General features: G+C 39.5%; 1 protein-coding gene across 1 annotated transcript in view; it reads right to left on the reverse strand.

Moving 5' to 3' along the window:
• The window catches only part of LOC126278445 (uncharacterized), a 1,166,048-nt gene extending 1,154,130 nt beyond the window's left edge, over positions 1–11,918 (reverse strand). Inside the window, exon 1 of the mRNA XM_049978561.1 lies at positions 11,513–11,918. Coding sequence (XP_049834518.1) covers positions 11,513–11,573 — 61 coding nt within the window. The 5' untranslated portion in view covers positions 11,574–11,918. The remainder of the gene's footprint in view (positions 1–11,512) is intronic.
• Positions 11,919–15,358: the final 3,440 nt, after the last annotated feature.

Consider the following 15,358-nt stretch of genomic DNA (forward strand, 5'->3'; position numbering starts at 1 on the left):
ATAAAAATATGGACGAACAGACACACCTCCTGATCGCCGATGGCCGTGGCAAATAAATCCTCTGAAATGGCACGGCCGGTTACCTCCCCCGTTCGTTACACACAACTCCTCGGTATGCGCAAGTTACACCCCGATGCCTCTGTACACTGTCGTTGACAGTGTTGTATGCTTTTCCGGCAGTGTATAAACAACTCAAGTTACTGTACGGCACACAGCGAAGCTACTTAACGGCGGTATTACCGATTTTCTGTCTAGTGCTCTTTACGAATTCAGCGAAAGAAAAATTACTCTCCATGTATCATTGTACGCGACCTAATTTATAACCATTTCTCACAAACCGTACGCGAGTAATACGATTCTGGCAGCAGAATTCTACATCTGCACCTACATACGCACTACGAAAACTGCTGTGAGGTGTATGGAAGAGAGTCCTTAGCATTACACAACATGTTACCACTACTTCCCACTATAATTGCGTATGGAACGCAGTAAAGATACTTAAAATCCCCCGTGGTGCGCTGTCATTAATCGAAACTTGCTTTCGTGGCACCAACGATACGAGAGAGTTGTACAAGAGGGCGCCCTGAAAAGTAATGCCTGCGAAGTTTTTATGGGAAAACTCTTAAAGATTACTAATTAAAATAAATGTTATTAACATTCTACATATGAATTCTTCGTGTCTACGTATTTGCAGTTCTCTGGCGCTAGAGATTTCCAAATTGCAGTGTGTAGCATATCGGTGTGTAAAGTAACTATGTCGGTGCTTGAGAAACAGAATACTGTAATCGAATTTCGAATTGGAAGAGTTCGTCCACACATTGACCGCCATCTCCTTCCTCGATTCTCTTCCGTGGGTCAAACAATCACGCGTCCATTCAGGCTGTACTTGCTTCTATTCTTCTTCTATCCCCTATTTGATATTTTATCTCCTGTTTGATATGGGTCGGTAAACTTCAGCAGTATTTTGACACTGAATGCACTAGTGTTTTATATGCCATCTGCTATGTAGATTCTTTGCATTTTCTCAGCGTCCTGCTGATGAACCAAAGTCTGCGATCTGCTTTATCTACATTTCGAGCCAATGTTATCATTTCATTTCATATCAACACAAACTGTTACACTCAGGTATTTGTACGAGTTGACTGACTCCAACTGTTACTCACTGATATTTTACTCATAGGATTCTATTCTTTTGGGTTTTATGATGTGTACAATGTTAAATTTCTGTATATTTTAAACTAGTAATCATTCTTTGAAAAACGTTGTATTTGTTTCCCTGATCTGGGTGAATGCATATGATACCTTTTTCTTATGCTACTTCATTGTCGATAACTGCACTACCTGCAATATTCTGAGATTGATATTAATATTGTCTGCAAGGTCATTAATACACAGCATGAAAACTGTTCCCAGTGCACTAGACAAATACAAAATAAAAATACGTCTGTAGTTAATTCTGTCGATGACTCGTCATCGAAGACATCATGCTGCGTTCTCCTTACAGATAAATCCTTCATCCCGTCAAAAATTTTGTTTAATACCCAATGGGATCATCATATTATGAATAACCTTGGCTGTGGTAGTGAGATGTCTTTCGGAAATCAAAAAATGCAACGGCCACCTAACTGCGGTGAAAGGACAAGTTCGGCATCGCATGCTGGGGAGATGAAGGAGGTTATTCTGTTCACGATACCGGATGACAGGCTGTTTTCAGTGATAAATCAGTCTTCAAATAGAACAAAAATCGGTGTTTCGATATTTTACACAGTGTACGTCACGTTGACATATACCAAGTGTTCCTCATAATTTCGTTTTAGCGATGTGTAGCGGGAGTCAGCACCAACATATACGGCCCATGCCGTCTGTAATGCGATGCCAGTGTTGACTGGAAGTGACCGTTTGTTTCTCGTAACAAACAAAATAGTTTAAATGCGAATTTTACTTGCCCATTCCAGAGAGCGATCCCAAATTATTCTAGTACTATATCTGCTTTATACAAATGTATTAAAAGAGACGATGAAACACGAAAAAACGAATGATAATTCATATTTTGTCCTTTGTCTAACGATATTGACCCTGCAACAGCGGTTACAGGGGAAAGGAGAAAGACTTATGATCGTATAGCAATGTTGACAAATGCTTTTATCTGACAAAATACTTTATTTCATGTTTACGTTTGAGCCGTCTCAGAACCATGAGTCTAACATGGAAAGTATAACAGTGAAATAATAAAGGCTAAAGACGAAGGTACGTAATTCTTCATGATCCTCGCGCCGAGCTCTCTGTGAGTCAATTTTCGTAAAGCGGAAGGTACATCTATAAGAACTTCACAAACAAAACAGAATTACTGCATCACAGTAATGAGGTCGATAATAATTTAGCTCAACCCGTTCTCTGTATCTCACTCCTCAATTCCGTAATAAAACCATTCAGTTATAATCTGTGATGTGTCAGAAACATTTTGATGTTTTAATATCAGAGAATAAATTTGCTTTCGTCGATTCAGTCGTATCCATCAGACTTCATTTCAAACCAAAATATGAACATTTCCTAACGTGGTTTGGGACGGAGCGTTCCAAATAGAGTGTTTCATAGTAGCATACCCAGTTAGACTTCAAATTCGATTGCTTGGTTGGTAAATCATTTCAACAAGTACTTGTGAAAACACTATTAGTGTAATATTGTCATAATGTCATTCGAGATGGTGCACGTCAGGCATGAAGACTACATTAGAACGTGTACAAGCCGTATCGTAACTGCTAGTGGAGCGTGAGTCGGGTCAAAGTGTACGTTAATAGAAGCGAACGCGCTCCAGGATCCGTGAGTCCGCAAACACGTATCTGTGATTGTGTGACTACGAGTCCCTAACGGCATCAGCTTAAAATACTTCCATATTAAGTACAAATTTATTTGAAATGTAAGTTCATAGTTAGGCCACCAAGTAATCTGGACCGCCCAACCATGGGCTACGGTTAGGGAATGTCAAAGACTTATCATCAGCAGAGTTCTAAAACTAGGGTAGGCTATCGCAAGTGAGCGTATACCACGGTAATTTTCCTGGTAGCTTTAGTCAGTCAAGATCGTAACCGCGTTACCTGTACGTTATGTGTGTTGCATACCTATTGGGTATTTCCTCGTTCCTATGGCTTTGTTTTGTATGCTACCGGAGTGTTACTAGATTCCGCCAGAAAACGAAATCGGTGCACAGTCTAATAACAGAACGAGGGTACATAAATGGTCGTGTAATCTGCGGCACTATTTTGTTATACATAGTTATTCTTCTGTCTGTTACTTAAAAATAAACAGTATTTATAGAAAAACTGGAACTGTCAGTATTCAGGTTTTATTCGCAAACTGTTTATCTTTGACGTGAAACACAGGAATATAGAACTAAAAATATGAAAACAACACAGATTCATCATATAGCGCTAGAAAATGCATTTTCATAAATTAAAAAAATTAAAAACAAAAACATATCAGACATCGCTTCAATACTTCGTCGAGCTTATATAAAACATGCTTCAGTTATCTATAAAAAACTTTTGCAGTACCTATAACGAAAGGAAAGTCTTGCCTTTGCTCATGATGAAGAGCGATCTATTGAGTGTATATTTGTGCATATGAACGGTATTTTAATGATAAGTAATTTCTCTGGTTACGTAAAAGCGCAGAAGTTACGCGGTCTATTAATTTTTATTACTTATAAAATGCAATTCATGTTTTCTAAGGATGTATAATATACAGCTGACTGTTGCTGATTGATGTGCGTTTTTAATTGTGTGCAAAACAAACAAAAACGAAGTTGTCGGTTCCAGTCTCTTCTCACACATTCATTTATGTTCCTTAGTCTACCAGTGCTACCAATATCACCGGTAATCCTATTATTTTAGTTCGTCATCCATGTATTGTACCAAAACTAACGAACCGTAGTTTTCGTAGACTGCAACTTGAATCACGAGGCACCGGCATATTTTGCTGATCGGTCCAAGGTGAGAAGGTCGAGTAGGGTTATCTACCTCGGCCTCCAAGACCACCTGACGTCTGGATTTTCTTGACTGGGGTCGTCTCCGAACTGAGGTGGACAGCGTTCCTGTCATGGCGGTTGAAGAAATGTAGCAGTACATTATCAAGTCTTTCCAAGATTTACAAAGTGACCCAGGGGTGTCGTCTGTATATTTCGATTCCACTGTACAACAGTTTAATATCCATTCAAATGCCAGGACACCACGTGTATGATCCCCTGCAGACCAGCGTTAACTGGAACCTTTTTGCTTCTGTTGCCGAATACTTTCAGGCTATCAGTTTCCGCACCCCGTAAAACAGATTTTGAATACTCCGCACGGCTATTGTTAACCGAAATATTTGATTTTGACAGCAACAAAGCAAATTTCGTGAATCACTCATTCCTCCCCTGAGCCACTGCTAAATCACTGAAGTAAAACTTTAACCGAAGATACAGTCTGTACCGAAGTAGGAGATCACCATTCGCTGCCAATTTTCCCGCGAGAATTGTTCTCCTGGAATTCGTCTTTGGAGCATTATATAGCGAAGGGCATCCTGACTGCTCACATACACGCGGTCGCGTAATACCTCGAATTAAGACATAAGCTGTAATCATAAATTGGAAACTGTCATGCTAATCAATAGAAAGAGGTCAAGGACGCCGCAGAAGTGCCGAGGTTACAGAAAAGTTATTTCAGACTAATCATATTTCCTGAATTCATTCTCATGATGTTCCTGCTGAAAATATTAGCTGAGACAATCTGGCTCCAGCAATGTCGAAAGCGTTTGTAATAAAAATTGAAAAATGTTTCTAATATGCTGGTGAAATGTATTTGTGTTTATTAACGCATTAAGGATTTAAAATATTAGGAACTAGGAAACATGTATATTAACGAGTACAACAGTGCAGAGACTGATCAATCATAGAAAACCTGCTTCAGAAAGAATTTCATATTACGAACACGCACACGAAATCAGATCTGAACTCGCGTAATTATGATGTAACAATAAATACAAAGAAAAAGAAAAAATGTTATTAAAAAGCTTAATTATAAAATGGAAACATACATCAGAATAAATGTATTTTATGAAAGTGTAGTATCTTGTTACGGCAAATCGTTACAGAATAATTGATAGCTTTGCTGCATAAATCAGAACAGAGGAATTAAAGGGATGGCGTTACTGAGGGCACCAATTCGCTTTTTGCGACAAATAATTTAGCGATTTCATGAAGACATAATTTAGTGGGAACAGCCTTTGAGAGGTAATCCCCCATACTAATAACAAAAGAGTATGATAACCATCGCTCTCATAAAATTTGGGTTATTATGAATTTGTCCGAAAAATATGTGTATGAGTCTAGAAGTTGATATAGAATATGTTAACAACGAGCAAGATTTATTATCGGAAAAAATGAGTGAAGTAGGAACCACTTCCAGAGGAAACTCAAGATAATTACGTTGGTCCCTGAAAGATGGAAAACGGTCGACTGAAAGACTGTAGAATAATAGAAACATATTTACTCCGAAAATAGCATTTAAATCTTTTACGTAGTTTCATGGACCATTATGAAATCAACATTCTCAACACAATTTAATTTCCTATGAGATATCTAAACAGCTTTGGCACTGGGTCAGAAAGATCCTGAACGCAACACGTTACTCTGGACGGTGGATGGTGTATCTTCTACACGAAATTCTATCGGTATATATATAATTTTCTGTAGAAGATACACCGTTCAGGGTAACGTGCTGCGTGTAATATATATATATATATATATATATATATATATATATATATATATATATATATATATATATATATATATACCAGGTGCCAAAACGAGCAACGAGCTCGTAATATAGAAAAAGATGATGATGTGGAAATTCACGAAACGTAAGAGCTTTGAATCCTCTGGTTACTTTGTATAGCCACGCAAAGCAGAGCGACACATCTGCTCAGTTGTCGATCAAGTAAGTGGCGGCTATGATTCGCTGGTATAATACAACGAAACTGTAATACGTCTAGTTAAAAGATTGCAACTATCCCTCTTGAACAGCCCATCCTTGAACACTGTTAAGGTATATGGGAACCATACATGGAAAATCGAGCGAATGGAATGGAACGTTATGCGAATGGTAGCAGGGTTGTCTGACCGCGAGAATGTGTAGCAGAAACCTGTGAATGCTTATCTGGCAGACGTTCGAAGGACGGCCCGTACTTCCCGAGAGAAACAATCTGTATAAATACAAGAACCGTCTTTCAACGCAGAATCTACGATTAGCCCTCCTCCGGTCCCTCGCCCGAAAGTATTTGTCCCGTACAGATCGCACATATAAAATTAGGCATATAACAGTTTCTATAAACTATTTCAAGCATTCATTCACCCATTGTCCACCCGTAAATGGTTCGTGTCACGTATTTCACTGTGAATCGCCTAGTAGAGACGTAGGTGATCACAAACATTAGCTGTGTTTATATTACTGCATTTCATAAACACTACACCCAATTTCACAATAAATCTACACTCTGGTGCAATAGTTATTCGTAAGAAATATTGTGCTGTTTTGGGGGGAAAGAGTTTTGGGATTTAGCGTCCCATCTGTGCTACTCGGTGCACTTTTTCCGCGATAGTGAGAGTAATCACGGCAGCTGGTCGAAGAAGGAAGAGAGAATAGTACTGAACGTTGTGTTGATGAAGTGATAATTAGACAACGGGCACGAGCTCTAATGCGACAAGACGGCAGAGAAAATCCCCTTAATGGAACCATCGTAGCATTCGCATTAATCTACGGCGAAACCTCGGCAAATGTTAATCTTAATTATCGGAAAGTGATATGGATTCCGTCTAACCTGAGAACGAATCCGTTGTTGCATTTGAAATGATCTATCAAGTTGAAATTGGTCAGTCGTGTATTTGCTTTGAATACATCTTTGCAGGTATGCAACAAACAGCAATGATTAAAACGATGACATCATCGTTTCATAAATTTGTGGTTCCGTTACCCCATGCGAAAAAGATGCACATCTTGGCACTCTACTCTACATTACGAATAATACCCTTTTGTTTACGTGACATTAATTAACCAATTTAGTTTCATTCGATTTTTCTTCAGACGAAATATATTTAATATTATTTTCCAAATGGACTTAACAACACGAGGGAATATTCCCACTTATCTCCTACTGTTTCCATTTATGTACATTATGGTGTTCACGACGGTTAACACCTTGCAGGTTATTAATTTCATATATAATTGGACTATAGGGGAAGGTGCGACTGTTTGTAATACAAAAACAATGTTTTTGTTATTGTATATATATCTTTTCTTTTAACTATACCTGTGTGATAATTTTATGCTGTGTATATTTCAGAGAAATCATTTCAGCAAGAAATGTAAAACGGATAACTGGCTTCATAGAACTCTAAAACCCATGTAGCAGTCAGCTGTATACAACTAAAGCTGATAAAGCAATCTCTCGAAGCGTGTCGTAAATTTAATGAAGAAATGTCAATGGCTCAAGTAAGTGTACTGATAACTGTAGATTATTGCAGTAAGCTGGGAGAACTTTCCTTACTTAAAGAGCTTACAGCAGTTGCATTCGTATGTCACAGTTGTGCTACAGCTCACCCTGATGTGACACAAATTTCTGACAGCCATGAGATTTTCCTCTACAAGTTTTACAACACATAAAGCACTCTAATTGCTACCAAGATTTGTTCTACAAGTTTTAACCAGCACAGCTTCTCATTTTTCCGGTGACCGTCTTACATCAGCGATAAGACAACGGCTAGCTTCCCTTCTGACTTGTTGTACGGCAACGAATGCACCGTATTTATTGACATATTTATCTTCGAACCATTAGACTCCATTAATAGGTTTAGTCACATAAAGACCGAGTAAAGAACAGTATAGGTTAATCGTAGCGAACCGCAGTACGTCCGCAGTGCTAGTAACCAGTTCCCTACAGCGGAAGGGAAGGTCGTATTTGTGAACGACCTCGCCTGCATTGCCACCTACCGTGACGGACTTGCGCAGCGAGCTCTCTCATCTAGCACCTCAAAGACGATGTTCTTCACATCATCTACGGCAACGAAAAGCAGTAGCAGTCAATAACATCGTGTCATTTAATGCTACTCTTACGCTCCCGTCTTAGTTTAGCAAACTCGAATATTGCTCTGCGAAATTAATTTCAGCATAAGCCAAGAACGTAGAACTACGTACAATAAACAATTTTTTCTATGCTCTGTTCCCGCGAGTTATTTATAATTTTTTTTTTCAAGAGGAAATGCCATAGGTAAGCCTATTGTTCTTATTCGCCGGAAGTACACTATCATTAATTTTTCTTCCCGGTATACTGCAGCTATGAAGTATAGTTGATGGCGTCATAGAGACCTCTGCAATTTGTATGAAAATGCTATGAGACGGAGCTGCCATTTGGACGCACTTCAGTAACTTTCAGATGCCTTGATCACACCTTTTATTATTTACAAAATCCGCTTACGCGTTTCGGCATTCCGTCAGTTGAAAATGACGAAATGTCAGAATTCGTAAGGCGGTTTAGGAAACAATAAAACGTGTGACGTAGACATCTGAAATTTATTATAGAAACCTCTGTTTCAGCGGCTTTTGAAATATTTCCCGTAGAGAAGCGTACTATTGAAACGTCTGAGGGAGCAGTAGTGCTTTATTAACGTATACTTTTAATATAAAGGTATGGGAGGTACTGTAAATAATTATGTACAAAGGAAAAAACGGAAAATATTTAAATAAGAACTTTGTTTTCATTATTGGTACGTAGCAGATGTGAATAAAAAAATGGTTCAAATGGCTCTGAGCACTATGGGACTTAACATCTTAGGTCATCAGTCCCCTAGAACTTAGAACTACTTAAACCTAACTAACCTAAAGACATCGCACACATCCATGCCCGAGGCAAGATTCGAACCTGCGACCGTAGCAGTCCCGCGGTTCTGTACTGCAGCGCTAGAACCGCAAGACCACCGCGGCCGGCAGATGTGAATATCCAGTGACGTATATCGGATCGTCATTGTGGCTGAAACGAGTTACCTCATTACACGATGGTATACTTCTAGAACGCCCTGAATGGTATAGAACGGGGAATTTTGTAATTATTTCGTGGAAAGGCTGTTGAAAATGCGAAAGCGAGGGACTTACTCCCATCAAATTAATGCATCATTATTTTAACTTTGAACATCTGTAATATTTGCAGTTATCGGTGTTACCGAAAGCAACAAGAATTTCAATCAAATTTTTGTAAAGGCTTGAGTGAAAGTGACCGTGTTGAATGATTATCTCGTGCGCATACAGCAGTGGCAGGACAAAACAGCTGACGTTAAAATAAACTTTGTACGTGTAGCAGCCTACGGCAACTCTCCGACCGACGCGATTTCAGCAGTGTATTTACTGCAGCGTGTTTTTATTAGGCCTCCCGAGGGTACGTAATCCATACTAGTGAAATTCTGCAAATGGTGCAGGAGCCATTGTTACATGCCAGCGGAGCTGCGAAGCTTTCCTCGTGCACTAGCCGAAACACTACTCGCGCTTTGCTCATTACATGGTTACAAACTTGGAAGATTTTTACTGATTTCCAGTAATCTTTCAGAGCTACTTATTAATTGAATTATGTAGTCGCAATTAGATTCAAGACGGAAGCCTCATTCTCTGTCTATCCTTAGACCAGTGAGCATACAGGTTAGTCCTGTTCTGAGTCGCGTGTGTTCTGCGTAGTAAGATGATAGTTTGTCAGGACTGAGCGAGCATAAAGGCTTTATTATGGGACTTCGGCCTTTGAACTAGTTGCGCCCAGTTAACGTAATACAGTTATTTTGAAAAAAATCAGCAGGCTAGAAACACACAACAATATTCCCTACACAGAAAAAATTTTTATGATTACGAATTTTTGCTGATTCCAGTGCATTAGTAAGCAACTCTAAAGGCTGACTTCGAGTTCTCCTTCACTGGTAAAGTAGCCCAAACGCTGATTACCATTTAATTTCAGACAACTTTTTTATCGGAAGACTTTTTAACAAGAGTAGTGTGGTTTCGATAAAGCTAATCGTCACAAACACATAAAAGTGCTTATGAAGATGATAAGAAGTTTGAGCCCATTTAGTGGGTCATGACATTTGACAACGTATTTGATGGGATGAACGAACTGCGTGATATATGTGTTCAAAATATAAATGGGCACATACGGCAACATTGTTCCTCAAATGGCTGCACTTGTAACATTTTTGCATCCCTAGAGTTTCTCCTATCATGCTACCTACAAGCATTTAACTGAAGGAAGGTCGTTTAACATAGAGACCTGTGGAAAAAATGCATAGCGTCAAAATAAAAAGGTAATAACGTATAAAGCCGTATTAAGGAATCATGTCTATTATGGCAAATAGGTCAATAACGTAAAAAGCCGTATTAAGGAATCATGTCTATTATGGCAAATAGGTCAATAACGTATAAAGCCGTATTAAGGAATCATGTCTATTATGGCAAATAATGAAATAACCAAGTAGACTCTTCAGTAGAGAATCTCGGTTGCGACCTAACACTACGTTTATGCATTGACCCATTGACTGACATTTGCTAATGCAACTCATTTTAATCTCATTTGCGTACTAGTTTAGATGGAAGCACAAATGTTGCGTTTTCACCGTCATTGATGAATTAACTACTTGGTTGATTATTTAACAATCGAAATATTGACAAAAGGAATTACGCGACCTTCTACATGATTATATAATAATTTATTACGCCCCAGATCGCTTACAGATTACAGTGTTCACAGTTTCAGTATTAGCACTTGATTACCATCATCAGATCTCTAATAATTTCGTAAATTTATTACAATTCCAGCTAAGCATGGAGGCTTTCCGGTAGTCATCTTTCCCGCCAACCATACGCGAGTGGGACAGGGAGGTAATGACAGTGCCTGAAGTCTTATAAGAGTTGTAAATAAATTACACACAATGTTGTCTTTTTTAAAATTTGGCAATATGATGTTTAGGTTATTAGCATATTTTATAAAGAATCAAGATGTTCGGACTTCATTGTAGTACATCTTGATGTAGCTGCGAGCGGATTAGTCATGTCTGATGATGACAATCAAGTGCTACAATCAGTAATGTAGACACTGTAATTTTTGAGCGATCTTGGACGTAATATGTTATTTTATAAATTTTTTGGTCATTTCATTATTCCTTTGGTATTCATTACTCAAAATGACTGACTGCGTTTTATTTGACGCTGTATAATTTGCACAGGCCTATTTGTGGACGTAATTTGGTGTGTAGGAATTGGCCAAACACCCGAAATCGCACTCACAACAATTATAAGTTACAAATTCGCCCACTGCGGGTCCGGGTTGTGATTTTGAGAATTCATACGTGGTTGAGGATCCACAAGCGGCATAATATGTGGGTGGGTATTCTCGGTTACCTGAAAGGGAAAAAAAAACAGTCGACGTCGCTGCTCGGAGGCGGCCCTACCTTGGCAGAAGAGAAGGCTCAGTATCAGTAGTAGTAGTTTCCTACAGCCGCCGACATCCATTGTGAGGCGAGAGGCGGAGAAAGGCGTCGCTCAGGGATCGAAGAAGGAACACCACAAACAGTCGAGAGCCGGAGAGAGAGTGAGTGAGTCAGGGGAGAGGGTGCTGCTCTCTCTTTACGCGGTACACACGTGTAGTGTCTCTCTACAGCGGCGCGCAGTCGCTCGCGACATCGCGGCTCATGGTCGGCGCCTGGGCTGTCCTGTCCTGTCCTCGCTGTCGCACCGGGCGCGCGCTCCCTCGCCGCCACACACGCCGTCGACACGGGTCGGCTCGGCTCGGCTCGGCTCGGCTCGGCTCGCGGCACAGCACAGCACGCGGTCGCAGTCACGCGCCTACTGGCCACTGCCGCCCACCGGAGGCGGCTGCCGCCCGCCGACCACGTGACTCCCGGCGGCGGCGCCCGCATCGTGCGCGCGCACCCCCGACTCTAATGTTTCCCGGGCTACGGAGGTTCCGACCCCAAACGTTATTCCTGCCCCAAAGGGCGGCTGGTGTATCACGGTCAAGGCACTTTTATCGAGACTGCACTCCACTATCGGACTCTCCACGTGTTTGGATAAAAATGTGGACACATTGTGGGGCGGCGGGTGGAATAATAAAATAAATGTTTAGTATCTATACTGTTTAGCGTTCTCAACACTGGCTCTCTAACTACAACACTGGCAACCAGAAAGTGATTAGCAAAACGTGAAGCCTGTAATTAGAATTCCTAGTGCCCTCTTCGTATGAGAAATACATTTATAGCTACAGCTTATAGCTCTGAGGAATTAGGAGATTGTCTGGGATTCATAACCAAAAACCATTCTCTCTAAAATGTTCACCATATTCTGAAAGTCACAGACCAAAAAGAATCCACACAATCCAACTACCAGAACAGTTCAGAGTCTAATGCGCTGATGCAACTATAACTTTTCTAATTAAATGTTTAAGTGATTGCTCGCCATAATTTGATGATAATGTTCATCAAACGACACGCTAAATAATGGTAGAATTTCTGTCCCGAGGCGGCACGTGAAAATACGTCATACGCAAACTGAAGATAGATCATAAAAGTCATCCCAGAATTAACACTTCACTCGAAAACGATTTCATGGTTACGCGTATCACGAGTAACTTATTACGGCATCGGAGGCTGTTTCTAGCAATGATACCGACGCGACGCGACTCCCGGCACAGATGGTGCGCTGATCAGCGTTTGGAGAGAACTGGGGCCTTCCTTTCCTCGCGCCGCGTTCTTACATATAAAGCCGCAGTGCGGACGGCTAAGAGAACGCCTGATCAAATCTGCTATCCCGACTAGCCGCTGGGCTAGTAATGCACCACTTCAAGTTATCGAATAAATCATTGCTTTCTTTGCTGATGACCGATGAAGCTTTCAATTTAATTGTGCAATCAGAACACAAGTAAGTAATGATAATAAAAGTCTGACGTGGCTCAGTCAAATATTTTGGGCGAGAGAATTAATTTAACTACACTACACGCAGTAGACGAGCTCTGAACTTGCTCTTTGGAGATACGCTATAGCTACAGTTTTATAGTTATTCTGTTGAAATGTCTCACATTTTTATGATTATAGCGGATCTCGCTTCTAATTAAATTTAAACATCGTAGCTTTCTTTATTCGCCTACTTAATCTATCTTGCTTCCGTAATTTCTAAGACAACAACCAGAAAATCATGAATTTCAACTAAAATTTTAATTTGTCAGATCCAGAATACTGTTTCTACTAAATTTTTATGCAAAAGGAATCTAAATATAAATTTTTAAGTTCCTAGCTCTTTTGTGTTGCGCCAATGATGTTTACAGATAAACGTCCAAATTTCGAAAATGGTTAAAGTTATTGAACTGATATTCAACACATATTGATTTTGTATTACTCCTGACATGCTAGAAACGTTTCAGGTCGTTTACTTCATTTTAAAGTATTGCGCAATGTTTATGACGTCAGAGCTAGTTACAGCGGACTAGGCTGGCACACAATGGAAAGACTCAGGTGAATTTTATAGGGCGTGAGTATGCTGCTTCCCTACAACATCACGGGAAATCGTTCAAATGGCTCTGAGATTAGATTACATTTGATTAGATTAGTACTTGTTCCATAGATCATGAATACGACACTTCGTAATGATGTGGAACGTGTCAGGTTAATAAAAGGTGTCTATACAAGATATTACATTATACAAAATATTACGTTAAAATATACATAACATTTTATTTTCTATTGTCTATACTTTTACAAATAAATTCATAACACCTTCTCAGCATGACGAGGAAGGATTCAGGGTTCACACTCATATCAGTGGAAGTGTAAAAACATAACAAATAAATCTTTTTAGATACGAAATTTCATCATTTTTTCACTTACTGTTGGCTGCATTTGTTGCTATAGGTGCATTTTGCTTCACAAGTAAGAGAGATTCTTTGATGAATTTTGCACAGCATACAAACCATACTTACAGGTGTATGAAACTCTAGAATTTTTTCAAATCTATTAAAAACTGTGGTAAAAATTGAGATAATTAAGTACAAAATTTGTTTTTTTCTAGACATAAAGTTTAAAACGTAACAGCACATTCATGTTTTCATAAATTAAATAGATTCTAGAGTTTCAGACACCTGTAAGTATGGTTTGTGTGCTGGGCAAAATTCATCGAACAGTCTCTCTTGCTTAGGAAGAAAAGTGTACCTATAGCAACAAATGCAGCCAATAGTAAGTGAAAAAATGATAAAATTTCAAAACTGGCTCTGAGCACTATGGGACTTAACTGCTGAGATCATCAGTCCCCTAGAACTTAGAACTACTTAAACCTAACTAACCTAAGGACATCACCCACATCCATGCCCGACGCAGGATTCGAACCTGCGACCATAGCGGTCGCGCGGTTCGAGACTGTAGCGCCTAGAACCCCTCGGCCACCACGGCCATCGATGAAAATTCACATGTACAAAAAATTATTTTGTTATGTTTTTGAACTACCGCTGCTACAAGTGTGAATCCTGAATGCTTCCTGATCATGCTGACAAAGGTTTATGAATTTACTTGCAAGAGCATAGACAGTGGAGATTAAAATGTCCTCTGGTGCCTCTCCTGCTCCAAGTCAGCCCGTTTGAGGTCCTACCCCCCTTAATGGGATTTCCGCGATCGTTCTTTCAATAAAAATAAAAATATGCCATTTCAGTCTTTGATCGTTATTTTTTCTTTTCAATGACCGGTTTCAGGATAGCTGCCCATCTTCAGATCTGTTAGACAAAGTTAAAAATATAATTAACAAGAGAGATACATTTACTAATAGAAATATCGTAGTTTACAAAAAGAAGAAATTTTGGAATGTATTAAATGCCAACATACCATACATATTGCAGTTACAGAGTAACTTGTCGGTACAGAACTATCGGTTCACTGTCGTAACTAAAGTAAATTTTAATCTGTTACGAGTTCATATCGCAGTTTTGGAGAATTGTGCATATGTTATTTTTTCACGTACATATTAATGGCGAATGCACTTTTTAATACAACTTTTTTTGAGCTGGTCATGGACCGAAATAATTTACATTAATGTAAAAGTTTTTTTATAAGGAAACTTAAACATGTAATTAAAATGTAGATATTCTTTTAAAAATGTCCGTTTCCTCTTCGTTGTATAGATTGGTAGTGGAGAGGGTTTTCCTACGTCAGGACGTATACAACGCCACGCCAAGTCCTCTTCCGCCGCGTCCAATTCACCTCGCCGCCAGTACGCTGAGGGCCGTTCCGCTGCAGCTTGTTCTTGCTGGAGCGTGCTGT

Source organism: Schistocerca gregaria, chromosome 6, assembly GCF_023897955.1.
Source record: "Schistocerca gregaria isolate iqSchGreg1 chromosome 6, iqSchGreg1.2, whole genome shotgun sequence".
NCBI lineage: Eukaryota > Metazoa > Arthropoda > Insecta > Orthoptera > Acrididae > Schistocerca > Schistocerca gregaria.